Below are 26,785 nucleotides of genomic sequence, written 5' to 3' on the forward strand. Positions count from 1 at the left end.
CAATATAATAGTTTGTTTAATTCGACCAGTGTTCACGTTTCTCGGCGGACAGGTTAAAAGCGAGGGACCGACTTCCGTTCCACCGCACGGTCAAACTCTCGCGAGAACCCGGCCACTTCCTCTTCGCACGGAACCTACTTCCAAGATGGTGAGTGGACTTTCTGTCAACCCGTTTTAGGTTTAAAATCTTTAATCATCCAGCTCCTATCTGTTTAGTTTGTTACCCTTTTGCCTTCGATACATTCTCCACCGTTTGTGCGACGGGGCGGATGTTGAATTGTTGGCAGATTAGCCAGAAATTCGCACATTATTGCCGGTTACCGTCGATGCTGCGCTGATGTCTATGGACTATCTACAGATGGCTAGCTAGGACGAACTGTTTCCTGCATGTTGCTAATACTTCACAACCAAAACGTTTGTTACGTCCCGTTATCTCCCGGGATGGAGTAGAGCCGTAACCGCACGGGGCCGTGGTGCTACGGGCTGTGTTTTAATCTAAATGATGGTTCTGAGGGGGTAACTGCTCGCTGTAGCAGCTAACTAGCATCCGACTTCAGTAGCCGAGCGGTAGCGTGTTGCGCTCCTCACACGTCGTCTTTAGACTCAGATCAAGGTGTAAGTGTTGGTTTCGTCTTTGTGACGCTCATTGTTTTAACTTTTAACATGTATTAAATCTGTTTAGCGCCCAGCGTGTTGGCTGCAGAGACTCCAATGAACCACAGAGAGCCAGAACCGCTAACTGTAAAATGCCTTTGAGAGTAAATCTGGGAGTATTTTACTCCGACTTTAGCAGCAGCAGCAGTATAACGTTTCTATTCGAGTGATTATATTCAATTCAGCGTGAGGATCTTTCTGCTGTTGGTGTTTGGCATCATTGGGTTTCCAGCAGTCTTTGATGCCTCTGGATGTTGTGATCAACTAAAGTCCCTCCCAGAGGATCCAGATGTGCATTGTAACCCTCCTATTGGTGTCCACATCATTGAAAAAGGGCTGTTTGTGTGTGTTTTCAGTCTCTGGTCATCCCTGAGAAGTTCCAGCACATTCTTCGTGTTCTCAACACGAACATCGATGGCAGAAGGAAGATCGCCTTCGCCATCACTGCCATCAAGGTGAGCGCGTCCGTGACGCACGATGCACGCTGTGACTGAGCGGGCTCCGATATATTCTGTGACTGGTACCTGATACCAATCTCTTAATTTCCTGGTGGTCTCAGGGAGTTGGCAGACGTTACGCTCATGTCGTCTTGAGGAAGGCTGACATTGACCTCAGCAAGCGGGCTGGCGAGCTGACGGACGACGAGGTGAGGTCCTTTTCGGTTCAGCCTGTGGTCGCGCTGGAACGTTTCCTGTGGACTAAACGCGGCGTCTCTTTCTCCAGGTTGAGCGTGTTGTGACCATCATGCAGAACCCTCGCCAGTACAAAATCCCAGACTGGTTCCTCAACAGGCAGAAGGACGTCAAGGACGGCAAATACAGCCAGGTAGGGGAACTAAAGATCACCATGACAACGTAAAATCACATTTTCGGGATGACCTCATAAGAGCTGCTGTCATTTTTACTTGTACTTGAAGTGTTTGTGGTGGATGTGGATGATTGGTTTGTTGATGCAGACTCGTGTATATTGTACTATGACAAACAACCACCAACGTGGCTCCCGTGTTTCCAGGTCCTGGCTAACGGTCTGGACAACAAGCTGAGAGAAGATCTGGAGAGGCTGAAGAAGATCAGGGCTCACCGGGGTCTCAGGCACTTCTGGGGGTAAGACGTGTCTCCCTGATGCTTTATTGTCACCTGAAGTCATTGTGCATTTAGATATAATGTGTATATATTTTATACTGTACTACATGATTAATGTTCTAACGCCCTTCTCTCTCTCCCAGTCTGCGTGTGCGTGGTCAGCACACCAAAACCACCGGGCGGCGCGGTCGCACTGTGGGCGTGTCCAAGAAGAAGTAAACCTCCCCGCTTCCCTTTTTGTTTCAATAAAACGCCGACACTCAAAATGTGCTTGTGTGGTTGTTTTGAGCTGAAGAAAAGATTCCATAAAATCACCACGACTCGTCTCACACCAGATGGGTTTTTAGTGCTGATGAAGGAAAAGGGCAAATAATGCATTTAAGTACAGATATTCCATAGAAACGTTTATGGCTGCAGGACACATGTGAGACTTATGGCTTAAAGCAGGACGTGGAGGTCACGTACAATGTACCCCAGTGCATGCTGGGATCGGTTCCAGCCCTGAACACTACGTGACAGATGTGGGATTTTGGATAAAAGCTTCAGTCTTTAGAAAGAAATTGTAAAGGGTCCATGGGGAGTAAAAATATTCATATTAAGTTATTTCTGATTTTACTTTTTAAATCAGACTTTGTCAGTAAGAATGTTGACTTAAACTAAACTACAATTTTAAGATTCTATAAACAATATTGTGATGTTTAAATCTGGATTTTAAACCTTTATCAAACCGTATCAAGAATGTTCTTCCTTCAAAAATCAAAAGCGTGTGGTTGAAGAGCGCCACACCATCTCCTCCGGGGGGTGGGGGGAGGGGCTCACCCCTCCTTCTGTCTCGGGGGGGGGCTGCTGGTCCTTGGTGGCGGCGTAGAAGAGCTCCAGAGGCTTCCTCACCTTCCAGTACTTCTCGTTGACCAGCTCCAGAGTCAGAGAGCCATTCAGCGTCTGGGGGGGGGGGGGGTACAACCAGAACCACGTTGCTCATGGTCTCCAAAGAAGAACATCAACCAACATCACAACTCCTCTGGTGATGATGTGCCACTCACAGAGAACTGCCCCCCTCTGGTCATGATGTAGATGGTGTATTGTTTCTCACTGATGTTCCTCAGACCCTCTCCTCCTGGTCCTCCGGCCTCCTCCGTGGCCCCCTCCGTCTGCCGGTCCTCCAGGGCAATGCGGAGAGCCAGGTACTTGGAGAGGTGGTCCACGGTGGCGTTGGCCGTCGTCTTCACGTACCTGAGAGAGAAATGACGTCAGATGTTTGACTGGTCACATGGTCCTCTCACTGGGTTCTATGGAAGGACCATGTGATGTGTCCAAACTATGAAGACCATTCATCTAATGACAACAAAAGAGGCCAGATGTTTTTTAAGCTGAGACTTGCAGACTAAGAGGATTTGATCTGATTAATGGCAGATGTTTTACATTCAAACAAATCTAAGTAACAAAACGTTTGTGTGACCACTGTGTGGAACCCGTTTGACCTTTGACCCGCGGCGCTCACCTGGTCTGGCTGTAGTCCTCAGCCTGGACCAGCTCCGGGTGCGGCCTGAACACCAGCTCGATCTCCGAGGCCGGCTGCTCCTTGTGGCGGCGTGGCGGCGGGTCGGGGGGGCTGCCGCTGTCCGCCTCGGCCCCGGAGCCCTCGTCCGACGCCCGCGGCCGCTTGCGGCTCGGCCCGGCCTCTGAGGGGTTCCGGCCCGCAGGCGGGGGGGCTTGCGAGGGGGCGGAGTCGTGAGACAGGTGGGAACGAGCGTCGCCGTTGTCCTCCCCGCCGCTGAAGGTGGTGTTGTCGCTCTCCTGCGTGGGCTTCTTCACCCGGTGGTTCCTGCAGGGCGGGGGCGGGATACTGCTGATGTCAGAACGACCTCTGACCCCGTGTGGGTATCACATGACCGAAACACCCGAGGAGACGCTTGCTAAAGGGGGGGCGCTTTCAAGAACACAGATTTTGTTTCCTTATGGTTGAAATGCACTGACTGCATGTGACGTGATGTAACAATGTAATATCATGTAATTAATGTGACGTCACGTGATGTGGCGTCACGTGATGTCCCCCCCCCGGACCTGTAGCGGGCCTGCTGCCGGAGCCCCTCCTCGATGCTGGAGCTCAGCGCCTCCTTGTTGTGCAGCCGGTTGAGGCGCTCCAGCACGCGGCGCTGGTGGGCCTCGTACTCGTCCCGGCTCGGGTAGATCTTGGAGATCAGCGCGTCGAAGTTGGAGTCTCGGCGCAGCGAGCGCCGGGAGACCAGCTTCTTCCTGCAGGTGGGACACTCTTTGTTCCTGGGGGGGGGGGGGGGACGTACACATGATTTATTCTTATACTTTTATCTCTCTTTCATACATCAGATTTTTCTCGTGTTCTACTTTTCTTTCTGTCAGTCATTTATTTTAAACTTAATTGTATCTGTTGTCCATTTCTGATTATATTTGTATACTATTTTGTCGTCTTATTCTATTTCATTCGTTTAATTAATCTTATACTGACCTCATAGTTATTTAGCTTCCTCTGCTTATTTTGCCACATTTTAGACCGCTCTTCAAAATCAATAAACTGGTAATAATACATTTTAAAATAAAGCTTCAATGAAACCAAAGTGACAGACAGGCAGGTTATTACAGACAGTAATGGAGGCTATTTGTATTCTAAATATGGTATTTTATGGTTATGATCTCACCCTGAACGCAGCGCCGTGACGATGCAGTCGGAGCAGAAGCGGTGAAGACACTCTTTGGTCGTCATGGTGTTCTTCAGCATGTCCAGACAGATGGGACACATCAGCTCGCTGTGCAGAGAGCGGGGGGACACCGCCACCTCCGTCCCGTCCATGATGGCCTCCTGGAGACACACAAGGGGATCGTCATACCTGTGAGGACAGTTTCTGTCTCCCTGTGGCCTCACACCAGATGTTCGTATGTTTCTAAGATGATGGACGATGGAAATAACCAGAAGCTTCAGAGAAGCCGTTTGTTAAAGGGCCGGCTCTTTTTTTAAATACAACCGACAGGTGATTGGACAAAAAGGATCCGTCAATCAAACTTTTGACGAAGCAGTCGTGAGATAAAACTTTGATCTTATTGGATCTTCTGCAGGAGGTGAATGAAATAAACCTAAGGACGGTGATGAAGGCCTCCAGGTGTTCCCTCCACTGCTGTTTGTTGGACCTTAAAGACAGAACCATCAATAAAACAGAACAAGTGCGTACCTGAGGGCTCCTGTGGAGCTCATACAGACTCAGCTCCCAGGTCTTACTGGCAGTCTGGATGTTCACCGGAGCCGCCATGACGCCCGTTACCCACAATCCTCTCTGCGCCGAAAGAGAGAAGAGAAACATTAACCTCCAATCATGTCTAGTGTTTCAAAATATGTTTTTATCAGGAAGAAATAAATGGTCTTATTGCAGAATTCTGATGATCAATAACAAATATGAATAGACTAATAAATCAGCCCGACACCACTAATTGAAAATAACGTACACGAGTTAAACCTCGAGATGCTGCAATTTATAAAGTAGGGGGTCCCTGCTCCATCTCGCCATCAGTTTGGGGGACCTTGACCTGAGAAATGTTGAAGACCCCTCAATAATATCCATCTACAATATCAATAATATCCATCTACAATATCAATAATATCCATCTACAATATCAATAATATCCATCTATAATATCAATAATATCCATATACACTCACCGGCCACTTTATTAGGTACACCTGTCCAACTGCTCGTTAACACTTAATTTCTAAGCAGCCAATCACATGGCGGCAACTCAGTGCATTTAGGCATGTAGACATTGTCAAGACAATCTCCTGCAGTTCAAACCGAGCATCAGTATGGGGAAGAAAGGTGATTTGAGTGACTTTGAACGTGGCATGATTGTTGGTGCCAGAAGGGCTGGTCTGAGTATTTCAGAAACTGCTAATCTACTGGGATTTTCACGCACAACCATCTCTAGGGTTTACAGAAAATGGTCCGAAAAAGAAAAAACATCCAGTGAGCGGCAGTTCTGTGGGCGGAAATGCCTTGTTGATGCCAGAGGTCAGAGGAGAATGGCCAGACTGGTTCGAGCTGATAGAAGGGCAACAGTGACTCAAATAACCACCCGTTACAACCAAGGTGGGCATAAGAGCATCTCTGAACGCACAGTACGTCCAACTTTGAGGCAGATGGGCTACAGCAGCAGAAGACCACACCGGGTGCCACTCCTTTCAGCTAAGAACAGGAAACTGAGGCTACAATTTGCACAAGCTCATCGAAATTGGACAATAGAAGATTGGAAAAACGTTGCCTGGTCTGATGAGTCTCGATTTCTGCTGCGACATTCGGATGGTAGGGTCAGAATTTGGCGTCTACAACATGAAAGCATGGATCCATCCTGCCTTGTATCAACGGTTCAGGCTGGTGGTGGTGGTGTCATGGTGTGGGGAATATTTTCTTGGCACTCTTTGGGCCCCTTGGTACCAATTGAGCATCGTTGCAACGCCACAGCCTACCTGAGTATTGTTGCTGACCATGTCCATCCCTTTATGACCACAATGTACCCAACTTCTGATGGCTACTTTCAGCAGGATAAAGCGCCATGTCATAAAGCTGGAATCATCTCAGACTGGTTTCTTGAACATGACAATGAGTTCGCTGTACTCAAATGGCCTCCACAATCACCAGATCTCAATCCAATAGAGCATCTTTGGGATGTGGTGGAACGGGAGATTCGCATCATGGATGTGCAGCCGACAAATCTGCGGCAGCTGTGTGATGCCATCATGTCAATATGGACCAAACTCCCTGAGGAATGCTTCCAGCACCTTGTTGAATCTATGCCACGAAGAATTGAGGCAGTTCTGAAGGCAAAAGGGGGTCCAACCCGTTACTAGCATGGGGTACCTAATAAAGTGGCCGGTGAGTGTATAATGTCCATCTATAATATCAATAATATCCATCTATAATATCCATCTATAAAATCAATAATATCCATCTATAATATCCATCTATAAAATCAATAATATCCATCTATAATATCCATCTATAAAATCAATAATATCCATCTATAATATCCATCTATAATATCCATCTATAATATCAATAATATCCATCTATAATGTCCATCTATAATATCAATAATATCCATCTATAAAATCAATAATATCCATCTATAATATCCATCTATAAAATCAATAATATCCATCTATAATATCAATAATATCCATCTATAATATCCATCTATAATATCAATAATATCCATCTATAATGTCCATCTATAATATCAATAATATCCATCTATAAAATCAATAATATCCATCTATAATATCCATCTATAATATCAATAATATCCATCTATAATGTCCATCTATAAAATCAATAATATCCATCTATAATATCCATCTATAAAATCAATAATATCCATCTATAATGTCCATCTATAATGACATCGTTTCCTCATTAAAAGACTTAAAGTGAAAATAGGAAAAAACTAATTACAGTGAAATTACGCCATTAAGCTTAAACTAGTCATTAAAAGACACGTTGATCAGATAACGTTGTATTGATGCTATGACGTGATGACCTTGTGGCGAGAATAAAACGCGCTGACGTCACGCGGAGTCTCCATCGGATGGAATCGAATAAATCATTTTGTGTTGCGTGCAGGGTTCGAGGTTGAAGACCCAGATGTTCGTATTCCTCCATGGAGGAATGAAGTGGACTTCAGGAGCTGTGAAACTCACCTGACGTTTGAGTGACAGCCAGCTGACCTGAGGAGACCCCTCCCCCCTGCGTGCTACAAACCGCTCAGTGAACCCCCGCGGCGGCGCGCTGCGGGGCTCCGCTTCCCGCACGGCCGGCGGACCGCGTCCTGCTTTCGACTGAGCCGCGACGCGAGAGAAAAGAACACAAAAATAAGGACGAACGAAGCATTTTTACGAGCCACAGAAGCTAGCTAGCGTTAGCTGCGGCCATCTTTCTTCTTCTTATTCTTTTCCCCCCTTTTTTTTGTTGGTTTGGTGGCAGTTTGCATCCACCTTATTGGTGCATTACCGCCACCTTCTGGCCCGGAGGGAGGATCAGACAACAGACTTACTTCTCCCAAAATACCCTTCCCTCCGAATAACGAAATACAAATACTTACTTACTTTAATTAAAATAAAATGAAAATGATATCATTTTCATTTTATTTCATTGTATTATTCAATTTTTCTTTTTTTAATTAAAAAAAGATTTTTGTCCTATATATATATATATAAACAAAATAAATAAACGATTAAATACCTAAACTATTCCACATTTCGTTGATTTTTTCCCCAAACCATACACTTGACCTCTGAGATAGATAGATTATAGATTTTAAATCGATATAGATCATTTATTTCCTCCTAAAATTGACTCAATACGCATACATTCTGGTACATGTGTGGAAAAATAAATGAATTTGTTTTGTAAGATAAAAGAGTAATATTTGAATTGTGAGCTGCTCGGCTGAAGGTTAAAAGGTGAAATGTCTCCGGTCCGAGGGTGTATCAGTTTGTGCATCTGTGTGTGGAGGTCAAGGTGTGGTGTGTGTTTTTGTGTGTAGTTGCCTTAGCAATGACTTTGTTGAGCCCGGCTAATTGCCCTGGATGATCTTGTTGAAGAACATACCACAGAAACACTGGGCAGGGCTTTTAAATAGGAGGTGTAATTCTCCTGAATTGAACATTTCCAACAATAGGTCTAATTAAGGGTGGAGAAGGCGCGTCATTCCTCCGGAAGGTTACAGGGAGTGTCCCTGTGTCTTCCCACGTTGAATCGGTTTGCCATGGAATGATAATTGGAATGAATGAATGGCGGTTGCTCCTCTCAACAAGCAGTGATCACCATGCACCTCGCCTTGAGTTGCTCAATCATCCGTGTCACAGCAATGTGTTGAGGACATCGGAGACAGATCAGGAGACCCGTGGTACTTTCACAGGTGCATCTACAGACTCCTCTTTCAACTGCACAGGGAGCTTGTTTCCTGTAATGAGCCAACATTTAATAAAAATAAGAGTGGTGAATACGAATAAAGAAAGAGGCATTTGAGACTTATGTTCTTATTATCACTGCTCTTACAATAAAGCTAAGGCGAGGGACATCGCTGTGTTGGCTGGTTTCCCTTTAATAGTTTTACTGCAGCAGTCCCACGATCTGATGTTTTAAGAAATGCTTCATGACTTGACTTTGGTACCTTACCTTTAGTTTCTTGTAGAGATCTTCAATTTTGATCAAATCTCTATCATCTTGTTTTAGCTCTTTATTGAAGCTAGATGATGCTCATATTAGAGAGATTTTAAAGTGTATGAACTACTCATTGAGGTGTTTGAATCAAAAAGAACAACGTTTTACCATGTTATAGATGTTTCTTTATTGAGAAGGGAACATATTCTTTTATAAATTAGGTTTAGTAATTAACCAACAATCACAAAAAACATAAAGAATAAACTATTTACATCATGTTGTACAATAATGTACTTCAATAATGAGAACACCATTAAATGATAATATGATTGTGATTTCTTTAGCACAAACAAACACACATATGCGCGTCAGAAGTACAATACTGTGACCGTAGTGTCTCTAGATCGTTTTCTGCTGTAGTTTGAAGTACAATCAACTCAACATGCACACAATAAATACAACAATAAATAACTCTTCCCTCTCCTTTCTTTAACCTTCCTTGCAGGCAAATTATCTGATTTACTTTCTTTGAGGATCGAATGATTGAAAAGTCATAATTTGAACGTACACGTGATTAATGGGATAGCTAGAGAGTGATACATTTAAGTAGAAACTAATAAACTAAGAGTCCTTATATCTGGATCTCGTCACTGCCTATAGAAGGACGGCGGCCATGACAGCCACCGTGACGGAAAGAAGGCTGAATCTGTTGCTGATCGCCGCTGCTGTCGTTGTTGTTGTTGTTGTGATGGTGGTTGCTGCTGCACCGGCCCCGTTTCCTGCTGCTCCTGCTGCATTCACAGCAGTGGATGCCGCCAAGACTGCTCTGGACGCTGCTAAGTCTGCCGTGGCCACCGCCATCTGCACGGCCGTTGAGGTCAGATTGTCGGAGGTGGCGCTCTGTGGCTCCAATGACAAGCTCAGGACCTGTTGCGCCGTGTTCCCGGTTGCTGATGCCATCCCTGCCACTGCCCGTGCGTCCGCTATGGCCGCGCGCTCTACGGCTGTAGTGCCGCTGTCCGAAAGCAGCTGCTGCAGGTCCATCTCCACCTCGGCTGCTTTTGTGGACACTTCTTTGGCGGCGTTCAGCGACACGGAATGAATCTCGTCCAGAGAATTGGAATTTGTAGCACGTGTGGCTGCCTGTGCAGCTGTGTTGGCAGCTGCCGCTGCTTTTACTGCTGCTGCTGCTACTTGTGCCGCTCGTAGTCCCGCTGACTCTGGCTGAGTTAGTGCTGCTGCTTGTATGGCTGCCAGCGACGCTGCGCGGGCCGCATCAGCGGCGGTTGTTGCTTTAGCTGCTGCCTCCCCCGCTGATATCTGCCCCTTTGCGAGCAAAGAAGCGGCCTCGGCTGCTGCTTTTGAAGCGTTTGCTGCCCTCTCTGCTGCGGCTGCGGCTCGTGGTCCGGCAGCTGCTGCTGCTGCTGCTGCCGTTGCTGCCGATGCCGCAGCAGCTGCTGTTGAGCTTACCACCGCTGCCTTCTTTACTCTAGCCAATCTCGCTGCGGCGGCCTCTGGGTTGGCTGAATTTGTTAATCCAGCTGCTGCCGTTGTTGTTGTTGTTGTGATGGTGGTTGCTGCTGCACCGGCCCCGTTTCCTGCTGCTCCTGCTGCATTCACAGCAGTGGATGCCGCCAAGACTGCTCTGGACGCTGCTAAGTCTGCCGTGGCCACCGCCATCTGCACGGCCGTTGAGGTCAGATTGTCGGAGGTGGCGCTCTGTGGCTCCAATGACAAGCTCAGGACCTGTTGCGCCGTGTTCCCGGTTGCTGATGCCATCCCTGCCACTGCCCGTGCGTCCGCTATGGCCGCGCGCTCTACGGCTGTAGTGCCGCTGTCCGAAAGCAGCTGCTGCAGGTCCATCTCCACCTCGGCTGCTTTTGTGGACACTTCTTTGGCGGCGTTCAGCGACACGGAATGAATCTCGTCCAGAGAATTGGAATTTGTAGCACGTGTGGCTGCCTGTGCAGCTGTGTTGGCAGCTGCCGCTGCTTTTACTGCTGCTGCTGCTACTTGTGCCGCTCGTAGTCCCGCTGACTCTGGCTGAGTTAGTGCTGCTGCTTGTATGGCTGCCAGCGACGCTGCGCGGGCCGCATCAGCGGCGGTTGTTGCTTTAGCTGCTGCCTCCCCCGCTGATATCTGCCCCTTTGCGAGCAAAGAAGCGGCCTCGGCTGCTGCTTTTGAAGCGTTTGCTGCCCTCTCTGCTGCGGCTGCGGCTCGTGGTCCGGCAGCTGCTGCTGCTGCTGCTGCCGTTGCTGCCGATGCCGCAGCAGCTGCTGTTGAGCTTACCACCGCTGCCTTCTTTACTCTAGCCAATCTCGCTGCGGCGGCCTCTGGGTTGGCTGAATTTGTTAATCCAGCTGCTGCCGTTGTAGTAATGGATGGTACTCCTGTTGGTTGTTCTTGAGATGGGATTGAAGTGATGTCTTTACGTGGGAGTGCAACTTGTGCAGCACTTGCTGCTGATTGTGCAGATTTTGATGCTGCCATAATTAGTGCAGAGATGTCCCCTGTGACGCCTGGTCTTGTTACTAATGATGCTATTGAAGCTGTTGCTTGTGCTATTTCTGCTGTTGCTAAGGTTGCTGATATTGAGACTGCTAATGACCCTGTGATGGGTATTAATATTGTTTTCAATATTTGTGCTGCTTTGGAAGATTTTTCAGCAACTGTTTTTGTAGCTTGTGCAGCTTGTGCAATTGCTGTTGGACTACCTGAGGCTAGCATTGTCACTGCTGCAGCTGCTTCTTCAGCAGCCTCTGCTGCCATCAATGATGCATTTGCAAGTCCTCCCAGGACATCCGCTTTCAATGCTGGTGCTCTTCTAGCTACTTCTGCTGCTGCGTTCGCTGCTTCTCTGGAAGCGTTAGCAGCATTTTTTGCAGCCAAAACTAGAAATTCCAGACTGAGTTGTCCTGCAGCAGCTTTGGCTGCATCCGATGCAACACTCACTGCATGTTGTGCTGCTGGGGATGATGTTGCTCCAGCAGCAGTTGAAGCGGCTCCTGCTGCAGCCCCAGCTAAAGAAGCTGCCGCTGATACTGCAGACAGCAATGCTGATGCTGTTGCTGTTGTTGTAGGATCTGGATTTGTTATTGCAGAAAAGGCAACTGCTGCAGCTGCCACAGCTGCTTTGGCCGCTTCCTGAGCTGACTTTGCTGCTCCTGTCGCCTTCTCGCCTGCGGTTTTATTAGAGGCTGTGTTAGCAGCAGCTGCTACTGCTTCTTCTGCTTTTTCTTCTGCTACAGCCGATTGTTGCTTTACTACTGTGTTTTGTCCGGGTGCTGAGCTTGTAGCTGTTGCCAATGCTGCACGGAGCGCTGCTAAAGCTGTTGCTGCATCTGCAGCTGCTGCTGTTGCATTTGCCGTAGCTGCTTCTGCCTCTGCTGCTGTCATGGCAGTTGCAGCCATTTCTGCTGCTGCTGCTGCTTTATTAGCTGCATCTTTTGCATTTGCTTCAGCCTCTGCAAATTGTTTTTCTACTCCTGGTGTTGCATTCAGAGTTTGCTGAAGTGTTTGGTATGCTGCAGTTAATGCTACTTTGGCTGCTTCTGTTGCGTTTCTGGCTGCTTCTGCTGCCTTTGTTGCAGATAGCGTTCCGTTTATTGCTGCTGAAGAGGCTAATGCTGCCTTTAGTGAAGCTTCAGCGGAAAGTTTTGCAGCTACTGCTGCAACTAATGCAGTGGGTCCAGTGGTTGCTGTTGCTGCAGATGCTGCTGTTGCTGCTGCAGCCGCTGCAATTGCTGCAGCTGTTGCTGCTGCGTTTGCACTCGCTATAACCGCTGCTGCTGGTGGTCCTGATGGTGTTGGCTTTGCTACAGTTGTTGTATTATCTGGATTTCTTATTGCAGAAACGGCAGCTGCTGCAGCTGCCACAGCTGCTTTGGCCGCTTCCTGAGCAGACTCTGCTGCTCCTGTCGCCTTCTCGCCTGCGGTTTTATTAGATGTTGTGTTTGCAGCAGCTGCTACTGCTTCTGCTGCTTTTTCTTCTGCTACAGCCGATTGTTGCTTTACTACTGTGTTTTGTCCGGGTGCTGAGCTTGTAGCTGTTGCCAATGCTGCACGGAGCGCTGCTAAAGCTGTTGCTGCATCTGCGGCTGCTGCTGTTGCATTTGCCGTAGCTGCTTCTGCCTCTGCTGCTGTCATGGCAGTTGCAGCCATTTCTGCTGCTGCTGCTGCTTTATTAGCTGCATCTTTTGCATTTGCTTCAGCCTCTGCAAATTGTTTTTCTACTCCTGGTGTTGCATTCAGAGTTTGCTGAAGTGTTTGGTATGCTGCAGTTAATGCTACTTTGGCTGCTTCTGTTGCGTTTCTGGCTGCTTCTGCTGCCTTTGTTGCAGATAGCGTTCCGTTTATTGCTGCTGAAGAGGCTAATGCTGCCTTTAGTGAAGCTTCAGCGGAAAGTTCTGCAGCTACGGCTGCAACTAATGCAGTGGGTCCAGTGGTTGCTGTTGCTGCAGATGCTGCTGTTGCTGCTGCAGCCGCTGCAATTGCTGCAGCTGTTGCTGCTGCGTTTGCACTCGCTATAACCGCTGCTGCTGGTGGTCCTGATGGTGTTGGCTTTGCTACAGTTGTTGTACTATCTGGATTTCTTATTGCAGAAACGGCAGCTGCTGCAGCTGCCACAGCTGCTTTGGCCGCTTCCTGAGCAGACTCTGCTGCTCCTGTCGCCTTCTCGCCTGCGGTTTTATTAGATGTTGTGTTTGCAGCAGCTGCTACTGCTTCTGCTGCTTTTTCTTCTGCTACAGCCGATTGTTGCTTTACTACTGTGTTTTGTCCGGGTGCTGAGCTTGTAGCTGTTGCCAATGCTGCACGGAGCGCTGCTAAAGCTGTTGCTGCATCTGCGGCTGCTGCTGTTGCATTTGCCGTAGCTGCTTCTGCCTCTGCTGCTGTCATGGCAGTTGCAGCCATTTCTGCTGCTGCTGCTGCTTTATTAGCTGCATCTTTTGCATTTGCTTCAGCCTCTGCAAATTGTTTTTCTACTCCTGGTGTTGCATTCAGAGTTTGCTGAAGTGTTTGGTATGCTGCAGTTAATGCTACTTTGGCTGCTTCTGTTGCGTTTCTGGCTGCTTCTGCTGCCTTTGTTGCAGATAGCGTTCCGTTTATTGCTGCTGAAGAGGCTAAAGCTGCCTTTAGTGAAGCTTCAGCGGAAAGTTCTGCAGCTACGGCTGCAACTAATGCAGTGGGTCCAGTGGTTGCTGTTGCTGCAGATGCTGCTGTTGCTGCTGCAGCCGCTGCAATTGCTGCAGCTGTTGCTGCTGCGTTTGCACTCGCTATAACCGCTGCTGCTGGTGGTCCTGATGGTGTTGGCTTTGCTACAGTTGTTGTATTATCTGGATTTCTTATTGCAGAAACGGCAGCTGCTGCAGCTGCCACAGCTGCTTTGGCCGCTTCCTGAGCAGACTCTGCTGCTCCTGTCGCCTTCTCGCCTGCGGTTTTATTAGATGTTGTGTTTGCAGCAGCTGCTACTGCTTCTGCTGCTTTTTCTTCTGCTACAGCCGATTGTTGCTTTACTACTGTGTTTTGTCCGGGTGCTGAGCTTGTAGCTGTTGCCAATGCTGCACGGAGCGCTGCTAAAGCTGTTGCTGCATCTGCGGCTGCTGCTGTTGCATTTGCCGTAGCTGCTTCTGCCTCTGCTGCTGTCATGGCAGTTGCAGCCATTTCTGCTGCTGCTGCTGCTTTATTAGCTGCATCTTTTGCATTTGCTTCAGCCTCTGCAAATTGTTTTTCTACTCCTGGTGTTGCATTCAGAGTTTGCTGAAGTGTTTGGTATGCTGCAGTTAATGCTACTTTGGCTGCTTCTGTTGCGTTTCTGGCTGCTTCTGCTGCCTTTGTTGCAGATAGCGTTCCGTTTATTGCTGCTGAAGAGGCTAATGCTGCCTTTAGTGAAGCTTCAGCGGAAAGTTCTGCAGCTACGGCTGCAACTAATGCAGTGGGTCCAGTGGTTGCTGTTGCTGCAGATGCTGCTGTTGCTGCTGCAGCCGCTGCAATTGCTGCAGCTGTTGCTGCTGCGTTTGCACTCGCTATAACCGCTGCTGCTGGTGGTCCTGATGGTGTTGGCTTTGCTACAGTTGTTGTATTATCTGGATTTCTTATTGCAGAAACGGCAGCTGCTGCAGCTGCCACAGCTGCTTTGGCCGCTTCCTGAGCAGACTCTGCTGCTCCTGTCGCCTTCTCGCCTGCGGTTTTATTAGATGTTGTGTTTGCAGCAGCTGCTACTGCTTCTGCTGCTTTTTCTTCTGCTACAGCCGATTGTTGCTTTACTACTGTGTTTTGTCCGGGTGCTGAGCTTGTAGCTGTTGCCAATGCTGCACGGAGCGCTGCTAAAGCTGTTGCTGCATCTGCGGCTGCTGCTGTTGCATTTGCCGTAGCTGCTTCTGCCTCTGCTGCTGTCATGGCAGTTGCAGCCATTTCTGCTGCTGCTGCTGCTTTATTAGCTGCATCTTTTGCATTTGCTTCAGCCTCTGCAAATTGTTTTTCTACTCCTGGTGTTGCATTCAGAGTTTGCTGAAGTGTTTGGTATGCTGCAGTTAATGCTACTTTGGCTGCTTCTGTTGCGTTTCTGGCTGCTTCTGCTGCCTTTGTTGCAGATAGCGTTCCGTTTATTGCTGCTGAAGAGGCTAAAGCTGCCTTTAGTGAAGCTTCAGCGGAAAGTTCTGCAGCTACGGCTGCAACTAATGCAGTGGGTCCAGTGGTTGCTGTTGCTGCAGATGCTGCTGTTGCTGCTGCAGCCGCTGCAATTGCTGCAGCTGTTGCTGCTGCGTTTGCACTCGCTATAACCGCTGCTGCTGGTGGTCCTGATGGTGTTGGCTTTGCTACAGTTGTTGTATTATCTGGATTTCTTATTGCAGAAACGGCAGCTGCTGCAGCTGCCACAGCTGCTTTGGCCGCTTCCTGAGCAGACTCTGCTGCTCCTGTCGCCTTCTCGCCTGCGGTTTTATTAGATGTTGTGTTTGCAGCAGCTGCTACTGCTTCTGCTGCTTTTTCTTCTGCTACAGCCGATTGTTGCTTTACTACTGTGTTTTGTCCGGGTGCTGAGCTTGTAGCTGTTGCCAATGCTGCACGGAGCGCTGCTAAAGCTGTTGCTGCATCTGCGGCTGCTGCTGTTGCATTTGCCGTAGCTGCTTCTGCCTCTGCTGCTGTCATGGCAGTTGCAGCCATTTCTGCTGCTGCTGCTGCTTTATTAGCTGCATCTTTTGCATTTGCTTCAGCCTCTGCAAATTGTTTTTCTACTCCTGGTGTTGCATTCAGAGTTTGCTGAAGTGTTTGGTATGCTGCAGTTAATGCTACTTTGGCTGCTTCTGTTGCGTTTCTGGCTGCTTCTGCTGCCTTTGTTGCAGATAGCGTTCCGTTTATTGCTGCTGAAGAGGCTAAAGCTGCCTTTAGTGAAGCTTCAGCGGAAAGTTCTGCAGCTACGGCTGCAACTAATGCAGTGGGTCCAGTGGTTGCTGTTGCTGCAGATGCTGCTGTTGCTGCTGCAGCCGCTGCAATTGCTGCAGCTGTTGCTGCTGCGTTTGCACTCGCTATAACCGCTGCTGCTGGTGGTCCTGATGGTGTTGGCTTTGCTACAGTTGTTGTATTATCTGGATTTCTTATTGCAGAAACGGCAGCTGCTGCAGCTGCCACAGCTGCTTTGGCCGCTTCCTGAGCAGACTCTGCTGCTCCTGTCGCCTTCTCGCCTGCGGTTTTATTAGATGTTGTGTTTGCAGCAGCTGCTACTGCTTCTGCTGCTTTTTCTTCTGCTACAGCCGATTGTTGCTTTACTACTGTGTTTTGTCCGGGTGCTGAGCTTGTAGCTGTTGCCAATGCTGCACGGAGCGCTGCTAAAGCTGTTGCTGCATCTGCGGCTGCTGCTGTTGCATTTGCCGTAGCTGCTTCTGCCTCTGCTGCTGTCATGGCAGTTGCAGCCATTTCTGCTGCTGCTGCTGCTTTATTAGCTGCATCTTTTGCATTTGCTTCAGCCTCTGCAAATTGTTTTTCTACTCCTGGTGTTGCATTCAGAGTTTGCTGAAGTGTTTGGTATGCTGCAGTTAATGCTACTTTGGCTGCTTCTGTTGCGTTTCTGGCTGCTTCTGCTGCCTTTGTTGCAGATAGCGTTCCGTTTATTGCTGCTGAAGAGGCTAAAGCTGCCTTTAGTGAAGCTTCAGCGGAAAGTTCTGCAGCTACGGCTGCAACTAATGCAGTGGGTCCAGTGGTTGCTGTTGCTGCAGATGCTGCTGTTGCTGCTGCAGCCGCTGCAATTGCTGCAGCTGTTGCTGCTGCGTTTGCACTCGCTATAACCGCTGCTGCTGGTGGTCCTGATGGTGTTGGCTTTGCTACAGTTGTTGTATTATCTGGATTTCTTATTGCAGAAACGGCAGCTGCTGCAGCTGCCACAGCTGCTTTGGCCGCTTCCTGAGCAGACTCTGCTGCTCCTGTCGCCTTCTCGCCTGCGGTTTTATTAGATGTTGTGTTTGCAGCAGCTGCTACTGCTTCTGCTGCTTTTTCTTCTGCTACAGCCGATTGTTGCTTTACTACTGTGTTTTGTCCGGGTGCTGAGCTTGTAGCTGTTGCCAATGCTGCACGGAGCGCTGCTAAAGCTGTTGCTGCATCTGCGGCTGCTGCTGTTGCATTTGCCGTAGCTGCTTCTGCCTCTGCTGCTGTCATGGCAGTTGCAGCCATTTCTGCTGCTGCTGCTGCTTTATTAGCTGCATCTTTTGCATTTGCTTCAGCCTCTGCAAATTGTTTTTCTACTCCTGGTGTTGCATTCAGAGTTTGCTGAAGTGTTTGGTATGCTGCAGTTAATGCTACTTTGGCTGCTTCTGTTGCGTTTCTGGCTGCTTCTGCTGCCTTTGTTGCAGATAGCGTTCCGTTTATTGCTGCTGAAGAGGCTAAAGCTGCCTTTAGTGAAGCTTCAGCGGAAAGTTCTGCAGCTACGGCTGCAACTAATGCAGTGGGTCCAGTGGTTGCTGTTGCTGCAGATGCTGCTGTTGCTGCTGCAGCCGCTGCAATTGCTGCAGCTGTTGCTGCTGCGTTTGCACTCGCTATAACCGCTGCTGCTGGTGGTCCTGATGGTGTTGGCTTTGCTACAGTTGTTGTATTATCTGGATTTCTTATTGCAGAAACGGCAGCTGCTGCAGCTGCCACAGCTGCTTTGGCCGCTTCCTGAGCAGACTCTGCTGCTCCTGTCGCCTTCTCGCCTGCGGTTTTATTAGATGTTGTGTTTGCAGCAGCTGCTACTGCTTCTGCTGCTTTTTCTTCTGCTACAGCCGATTGTTGCTTTACTACTGTGTTTTGTCCGGGTGCTGAGCTTGTAGCTGTTGCCAATGCTGCACGGAGCGCTGCTAAAGCTGTTGCTGCATCTGCGGCTGCTGCTGTTGCATTTGCCGTAGCTGCTTCTGCCTCTGCTGCTGTCATGGCAGTTGCAGCCATTTCTGCTGCTGCTGCTGCTTTATTAGCTGCATCTTTTGCATTTGCTTCAGCCTCTGCAAATTGTTTTTCTACTCCTGGTGTTGCATTCAGAGTTTGCTGAAGTGTTTGGTATGCTGCAGTTAATGCTATTTTGGCTGCTTCTGTTGCGTTTCTGGCTGCTTCTGCTGCCTTTGTTGCAGATAGCGTTCCGTTTATTGCTGCTGAAGAGGCTAAAGCTGCCTTTAGTGAAGCTTCAGCGGAAAGTTCTGCAGCTACTGCTGCAACTAATGCAGTGGGTCCAGTGGTTGCTGTTGCTGCAGATGCTGCTGTTGCTGCTGCAGCTGCTGCAATTGCGGCAGCTGTTGCTGCTGCGTTTGCACTCGCTATAACCGCTGCTGCTGGTGGTCCTGTTGGTGTTTGGGTCACATTTGTTGCGGGACACTTGTTTCTCAGGCTTCCCTCATTAGGCTTGGTGTAGGTTGCTGTTTCCAGACAAGAGATTGGTCAGAATCCTTGTCCTAAATTGTCATGTTTCATTTTTCTTTATCTTATTCATCATTATTGTTTATTACTCCAATTACTTACCAACGAGAACAAAAACAACCATAAAGGTCTTGAGGATCATTGTGATTCGATTCGGTTTCCTTCCACTATCAACTTCTGAAAGAAATCAAAATTTGTATTCACTACATTTTGAATTTATAATTCTTTTTTTTTAATACAAAATGAAATCCAGAAATCTTATCCCTTTACAAATATGGCCTAATTTCTTTTGCAGATGGACATAAAAGAGGCTCTTATCGCTGGATAATGACAACATGTGACAGAGACAAGATACAAGTGAGTTGATTGATGAATGAGTCAAACTACGTAAGTTTCCATACTTCAAATAGTAAATGTAGATTCTTGATTACGGGGGATACAACAGAACTTTATTTGACTAAGAAAGTCCTTCAGTCCAAGCCACGGCAAAAAGGCAACAAAGAAAAACCGCTTGGGACAACTTTCAACGCTTTCCCAGTCACCTTTTTACCATTTGCAATGACAAAGGTTACTGGGTTTGATTTGACAGGATGAACGGAGAGAGAAGATGAAAAGCATTTAGAGGAAAGAAAACCCTGCCTAGACATCCAGATGGCAGACACGAGGATGAGTGCAGTGTCTCTGAGTGTCCATAACATTTACAAATAGACCACACAACCCCGGTGTAGAAGACACAGTCTTATCCATTTTTTGTCTTTTTAATTGGCAACCACACCGACTACTACATCACTACGCTGATGTGTAAATCAAGATGACAAATAAAAGTGAATTGAAAAAATGAAAACAAAACAGCTAAAGAAAATAAAAACATTGAATTGTATAAGACTGTTCTACAAATGAATATATTTTGAAAGTCACTTACCAAGTCACAGTTGGAGTTGGAGTGAAACGATGCTCAGTAATCTCTTCTCCTCTTGAGTCTGTCTCTGCACTCTGCCTCTTTCTATATTAATACTATTCACACACGTGACTAATTAATAACAATGCCGGTGATTATAGACTAGGAGACTTTCCCCTCCCAAATCAAGGTGGAGGTCACACTGTTTCTTTCTTCAGTGCAGAACAGCTAATTGATGCTTAGGTGCACTGTCTACGCTGTTAACTTGTCAGGTGACATTTCATTTTAACATTGAGACCAGTAATTAAGAATCAGCATTGTTCACCCTACGTTGGTGAGGATTGGAATGTTAAGGAACCTTTGAGAACAGTTCACTGAATGACCTGTATTGTGTTACTGTTAACAATACACCATTTAAAATACTGCTAAATAGCAGTCATGGCGCACCCAAGGCCACATGTTTAATGCTCTAACAGTTCCTGGAAATTGTCTTTGGTTTCTTGTGTGTCATTTTATTCTCCTTTTTATCAAATGTTGATTGTTTGGGGGTCGTTTTGTCACCGTATTTTTCTTCATTGGCATCCATCTTCTATTCCTTCTATTAAAAGAAACGTGAGCTCAATTGTTTCAACCATGTCTCTCGGAAGAAAAGAAAGAAAGAAAAGAAAAAAAAAGATCCTTTTCCACAGATTTTCCACAGCACTTGTATTGTTTATATGAAAGCGTAAGACAAAAGAAAGATTGTGACTTAAACACCATCCAGGCAACGATCTTGCTCCAACATTGTTACTCCACCAATGGATTGTAAATATGCGTGACATGATATAAATCAATACATTGGAAAGCTGTTTTTCATGTTTTCCTGAATTTTCTTAGCATGTGGTCTTCCAAATTCCCAAACAGTATGCGGTGAAATTAATTTCAACATATGATGAAACAAGAAACAAAAAAAAGGCCATTTGCGAGGGAGCAATAATTAAAAGTCACACACAGAGAACTTTATATATTTAACTAAAGATTTTAAGGCCTTTACTCATTTGACTGGTGGTTTTAATTCTAAAATCCACCAAACTACAGAACGAAAAGGCCAAAGCTTCATGCAATAATGCTGCATTCTCTGTTTGGACAGCAGGGAGAAACTCCTCTGGTGAAATTGTCCATGTTTGTTGCATTTAACCGAACCTCTCGGGTCACTCGTGAGATCAGAGCAGGATGGTCGACTCCAGGCTCTAAACCCTTGGTCGGCTTCTTATACACCGTCCATGTTTCTAACGCACTACCAACCAGCTATTACAGTCTACTACCATCGCAGTGGTGACTTTGAAAAAAAAATAGTTTTAAAGGATAAGGGGAACCTACTTGAAATTAAGTGAACACACGTCATGTGAGTAAAGACAACACCTAACTTGAGAATAACTCAACAAACCTTTGTAAGTCCATCCCTCTCTTTGTTACGCTACGTCAGCCACTGCAATTGTTTTCCTTTAATAATGACGTGAAAGGGGAGTCCATTAAAGATATTTGAAACCCTGGCGGGTGTCTTTTAAGAACAAAGTACATCATTGATTTAATTTTGAGGGTAACAGATGTAAAAAAAGAATCAGAAAAATATGCTGTGTCATTCTTCTAAGAAACAGCTAGGCGTTTTATTGCAATTGACTCCGCCTCCAACTACAGTTTGTAATTGTTTGTCACATTTAGGTGCACAATGTACCTTGTGCAGCTACGCCTTTACCAAAATTACATTCATATCACATGTACAAAACCACATCATTAAATTCTGTCTGCGTGTCAAAGCCTGAATGCGTGTATTGTGGTTTAACAAACTAATTGGTCCTAATAACATAAGACACCACACCTCAACAGGAATCTGGGCAAACACATCCAGTACAACAGCGAAGTGAAACCTCAAATCCGTTTAACCGTGATGATCTCCCTCTCTTAGCAGCAAACAAACAGCAACAAACAAACCATCTCAGACTATTTGTGTTGTTGATGCTGATACTCCTTTTATTGTTTTCAAGTAATTTATTGTTCATTTGGTGAACTTCTTGGTATTTGAACAAAACTACATGCAAACACAAAAACAATTTTACTTTAAAGGTATCTTTCATTTCATATGTATTGTGTCAAATACACACCTGCTACCACTGTGTGGGACAGGTTTAACATGTTTAACCATGGGTTGAAAATGTAAGCCGCTTTGGATAAAAGCATCAGCTAAATAACATGTAATTGTTCCAAGCAGCTCAGTCAGCTCGAAAGAACCGGAAGGTGGGCTAGTGGGTTATGGATGGTAGGTGATGGACGCTGGTCGATGGATCTTGTTTCTTGGTCTTCTGAGTTTGTATCCTTATGGCTTTGGGTAAGAGTCACCTAAATGACATGTAGTGGGATGGTGGAGGGATGTAGGTGATGGGATGTAGGTGATGGGATGTAGGTGATGGGTGGTGGTGGAGGGATGTAGGTGATGGGATGTAGGTGATGGGTGGTGGATGGTGGTGGAGGGATGTAGGTGATGGGATGTAGGTGATGGGATGTAGGTGATGGGTGGTGGTGGAGGGATGTAGGTGATGGGATGTAGGTGATGGGTGGTGGATGGTGGTGGAGGGATGTAGGTGATGGGATGTAGGTGATGGGATGTAGGTGATGGGTGGTGGTGGAGGGATGTAGGTGATGGGATGTAGGTGATGGGATGTAGGTGATGGGTGGTGGTGGAGGGATGTAGGTGATGGGATGTAGGTGATGGGTGGTGGATGGTGGTGGAGGGATGTAGGTGATGGGATGTAGGTGATGGGATGTAGGTGATGGGTGGTGGTGGAGGGATGTAGGTGATGGGATGTAGGTGATGGGTGGTGGATGGTGGTGGAGGGATGTAGGTGATGGGATGTAGGTGATGGGTGGTGGTGGAGGGATGTAGGTGATGGGTTACTTGTGACAAGCATGACCAGCCCAATTCTTCTTAAAAAAAGAAAACATAACATTAAACATTTTAAAGTTGTAATCTACACAACAACCCACCAAAAAACTCTCCCTTTCTTAGATTTACAGTGTAAAGCATCTTTGGGTACCCAGAAAAGCACTATGTTATTATTGTTTTAAAAAACGTGACCTCACACCTCCCTCCGCCTGAAGCATCGTCCGGCTGACTCCAAAGCAGTTTTCTTTGATTTAATTTAAGGAGAACGCAGAATACCAAACCAGAGTGATCTGGATTGTGCAAAACCATCTAGTCTAAAGCATATTAAGCTATTTCTAGCAGAATGCAGAACCCGAAACCAACAGGATATTAATGGAAACGTAGCCCCACCTCTAAAGTAAGATCCTTCCATTTGTTCATGACGTCATGTGACCAACCTATAAAAGATGGATTTGAAGTAAATATTGGCACAGCTGATATTTATCCATCCCAATAAATGCAAGTCACCTCACATTCAATACTCATCCAAAGGAATGAATAACTTCTTTAGAGAAAGAAAAAAAAGTTGATAACCAAGGAAAGGAGGGACAAAGCATACAAAATATTAATATAAACTTTATATTAAAAGTGACTATTTACACAGGGGCAGTTATCTCAAACATTTAAAATGAGATAACATGAAGGTTAAACTCCAGCCCCACCCCCCCCCCCCCCCGCATCATGAATTAGGAACGGTAGTTGGATATTCCTCTTAGATATATATATATATACGCACAGTACGTCCAACTTTGAGGCAGATGGGCTACAGCAGCAGAAGACCACACCGGGTGCCACTCCTTTCAGCTAAGAACAGGAAACTGAGGCTACAATTTGCACAAGCTCATCGAAATTGGACAATAGAAGATTGGAAAAACGTTGCCTGGTCTGATGAGTCTCGATTTCTGCTGCGACATTCGGATGGTAGGGTCAGAATTTGGCGTCTACAACATGAAAGCATGGATCCATCCTGCCTTGTATCAACGGTTCAGGCTGGTGGTGGTGGTGTCATGGTGTGGGGAGTATTTTCTTGGCACTCTTTGGGCCCCTTGGTACCAATTGAGCATCGTTGCAACGCCACAGCCTACCTGAGTATTGTTGCTGACCATGTCCATCCCTTTATGACCACAATGTACCCAACTTCTGATGGCTACTTTCAGCAGGATAAAGCGCCATGTCATAAAGCTGGAATCATCTCAGACTGGTTTCTTGAACATGACAATGAGTTCGCTGTACTCAAATGGCCTCCACAATCACCAGATGTCAATCCAATAGAGCATCTTTGGGATGTGGTGGAACGGGAGATTCGCATCATGGATGTGCAGCCGACAAATCTGCGGCAACTGTGTGATGCCATCATGTCAATATGGACCAAACTCCCTGAGGAATGCTTCCAGCACCTTGTTGAATCTATGCCACGAAGAATTGAGGCAGTTCTGAAGGCAAAAGGGGGTCCAACCCGTTACTAGCATGGGGTACCTAATAAAGTGGCCGGTGAGTGTATATATATATATATATATCAGAACCAGGTCCTGGGTTCAGACCCCCCAGCACCGTTCTGGATGGTCTGCATGTTCTCCCTGGGTCTCTCCAGGTACTCCGGTTCCCCCCTCAGTCCATAGACGAGTTCTGAGGGTAAGCTGGTGACCAGTGGGTGTGTGAACGGTTTAGAAGATGACTATTCTTCAAATCAACCCAACACCAACAGTCATTACACACACTGTAAACTACTTTTAAGCAACAGAAGTGATCCATTCACATGGGACATGGACATAATCTGTGATGAACTATGTTTCCCTAAATGCATAATCAACGCAGGTTTGTAGTTTTAGAATACTGTTGGTAAAATGGGGGCCACAGCAAATTGTTCTTCACCTATACCCCCCCCCCCCCCGTGGAGCTCATCACTCTCGGCTTCGTCTTGCAAGTGTTTGAATGAAAAATGAACAAAGAGCTGCATCTTAGTAACGTTTATGCTGCTTTGGTGGATGGGATCTCGTGGGGGGTGAAGAAGCCGGCAGCTTTATTCACTGGAATAATATCTGAAGGAAAAATGTTGCTTATTTAGATTTCTATCCAGGTAGAGTACATGAAAGTGAAAGTTGAAATAACCCCTGTGCCCCGTGTCCAGGGGGCGTCTCTCTAGCCTCCTGACAGCTGAAATCATTTCTTGTAATGAGAGTGTTGTGTAACTGACAGCAGCTATTGGTTTGAGAAGAGCACAAATAAGAAGAGTAGTTTTGTGTGATTGTGGTGCCAGTTTTTTGTTTCAGTCAAAAGTGTCAGTAACACAATTTTACATTTGAAAAGATATTCCATTGACTTCTATGTCAAACTTATTCAACTGTAGGAACAGCTGCACATTATTGACACTTGTGTTGTACAGGAATACATTATTTTGAAAGGGGATCAATACTAAAGCACAGTTTTGGATACATTTCTTTACCCAAAGTTATTGTCCTGCTTAGTTTTGGTGAGTTCTTGAGAATGTTTTAACTGTGATCATCAAAGGTTCGTCAGTGGGAACATTTTATTGTGAGAAACCGCCTCCTGTTGACAGGGAGTGTTCCGATCGAACCGCCCTCTACGTAACGACTCGTGAGAAACAGGACTCACTGCAGCCACAGCCAAGGACAAGGACAGGATGCAGTGCGTCATCTGCTCTGCGGAGAGGGTGATTGGCTGCAATCTGCCGTCTCTCAAGGACTTGTTTGCTCCATGAACTGTTGGTGCCCCTCCCATCCGGCAGGAGGCTGAGGTCCATCAGGACTAAGACCTCCCGCCACACTAACAGTTTCTACCCTTCAGCAGTCGCGCTCATCCACAGAGCCGGGGCCCCCCCCGACTGACTCTAACTCCCATGTTCATTCACTTTGTCACTTTCTGTTTAGCTGGTGCACTTTATCTTTATTTTTACTTTAAATTTTATCTTTATTTCTCAACTTACTATCCCATAGCTTTAGCGTACTAACCCATAGCATATATTCTATTCTATTTTTATCTTATTGCTGCACTATGCTGTCATATTGTACCAACCGCCAAGTTAAATCCCATGTATGTCTGACATATGATGCAATAAACGTTTCCTGATTCCTGATCAAATACTGTAAACAAGTACAAATAAAGTAGTAAAATAAAAACATGAATGTGTCTTCTGGACATTTTCCACTTCATGACAAAGCATGTCTCACATTATTTTACTTTATTTTTGCTTCATATGAATGTTTTCTTGTGAACATTTTCAAATATTTATTTCGAGAGGTGATTCATCAAAAGACAACATTTCATTCATAAAGGTCCTCGGTGTTCACACAAGCTTTGGGCTGCATTATACATCTTTATTCTCTCACGCACTGCTTTTAGGAGGCTCTGCCTCCAGGAGGAGAAGATGTTTGGAGCAGTCATGATCTCATGTGTCTGCTCTCCTGCAGCGCCACCTGGTGACCATGTGACCTCACGCAAGTGGACTAACATTAACAGAATAAATACATAAGAGAGCTTTGTGCTTTGTGGCTCCAATGAATCGAAGCAGTGTGTTCTATGGGTGTGTGTTACGGAGAGGCCCTGGTCTCTGATAAAATGTCCCTGTTTACATCACCGCAGACCTGTGTAGCGATGTTAACTTTAACTTTAACACGGTGACGTAACGGAGAATATCGCTCCAAACACTCGCTTCTCAAAACACAGACAAGCCTGTACTAGACATGATGGTAGTGGCGTTATGTCCCTTACTCAAATATCTGTCCATGCTGGATTCTGTCCCCGTTGATTTGAAAAGTGAGCATGGGAAGCTAAACACAGCATTAGCACGTAGCTAACCAGCTAGCTTAACCTCCCGATGTATCATCTCCACAGAAGCGTCGACTTCCCTTTCACGCCGGTCCGTCGTCTAAGTGTTAGCTCAGGCTGATCTGGGTCCAGTTGTTTTACCTCCAGGTTCTCCGGCAAAAGTCTTCTCTCAAACGGGTCTGGGAGGAGAGAAAGTACAGAGTTCGGGTCGGGTCTTCTTGGAAGGACACTGCCGGTGGTCGCTCTTGTTTCACTTCCAGGTGGCATCCTGCTTACATTCAACACATGTGAACTAACTTGTTGAGTCTCTACAGCCAGGACACTGGGGACATCTTATCACTGTGAGACC

General features: G+C 46.5%; 3 protein-coding genes across 3 annotated transcripts; 1 reads left to right on the forward strand and 2 right to left on the reverse strand.

Moving 5' to 3' along the window:
* The first annotated feature begins 35 nt into the window (after window positions 1-35).
* On the forward strand, window positions 36-2,002 carry rps18 (ribosomal protein S18). The gene is made up of 6 exons (XM_062558294.1): window positions 36-148; window positions 1,011-1,109; window positions 1,214-1,300; window positions 1,378-1,479; window positions 1,666-1,757; window positions 1,880-2,002. The coding sequence occupies exons 1-6, from the start codon at window positions 146-148 to the stop codon at window positions 1,953-1,955; spliced, it is 459 nt and encodes a 152-aa protein (XP_062414278.1). The 5' UTR covers window positions 36-145; the 3' UTR covers window positions 1,956-2,002.
* Window positions 2,003-2,004: 2 nt separating this feature from the next.
* Window positions 2,005-7,714, reverse strand: LOC119218982 (E3 ubiquitin-protein ligase RING2-A-like). Its single transcript, XM_037473820.2, has 7 exons — window positions 7,456-7,714; window positions 4,940-5,041; window positions 4,412-4,572; window positions 3,801-4,016; window positions 3,238-3,561; window positions 2,780-2,969; window positions 2,005-2,678 (listed from the first exon to the last, which is right to left on the reverse strand). The coding sequence occupies exons 2-7, from the start codon at window positions 5,015-5,017 to the stop codon at window positions 2,493-2,495; spliced, it is 1,155 nt and encodes a 384-aa protein (XP_037329717.2). The 5' UTR covers window positions 5,018-5,041; window positions 7,456-7,714; the 3' UTR covers window positions 2,005-2,492.
* Window positions 7,715-9,083: 1,369 nt separating this feature from the next.
* On the reverse strand, window positions 9,084-19,780 carry LOC119218914 (mucin-2-like). Its single transcript, XM_037473692.2, has 3 exons — window positions 19,716-19,780; window positions 18,896-18,970; window positions 9,084-18,792 (listed from the first exon to the last, which is right to left on the reverse strand). The coding sequence occupies exons 2-3, from the start codon at window positions 18,933-18,935 to the stop codon at window positions 9,575-9,577; spliced, it is 9,258 nt and encodes a 3,085-aa protein (XP_037329589.2). The 5' UTR covers window positions 18,936-18,970; window positions 19,716-19,780; the 3' UTR covers window positions 9,084-9,574.
* Between the last annotated feature and the right edge of the window lie 7,005 nt (window positions 19,781-26,785).

Source organism: Pungitius pungitius, chromosome 17, assembly GCF_949316345.1.
Source record: "Pungitius pungitius chromosome 17, fPunPun2.1, whole genome shotgun sequence".
Lineage (NCBI taxonomy): Eukaryota > Metazoa > Chordata > Actinopteri > Perciformes > Gasterosteidae > Pungitius > Pungitius pungitius.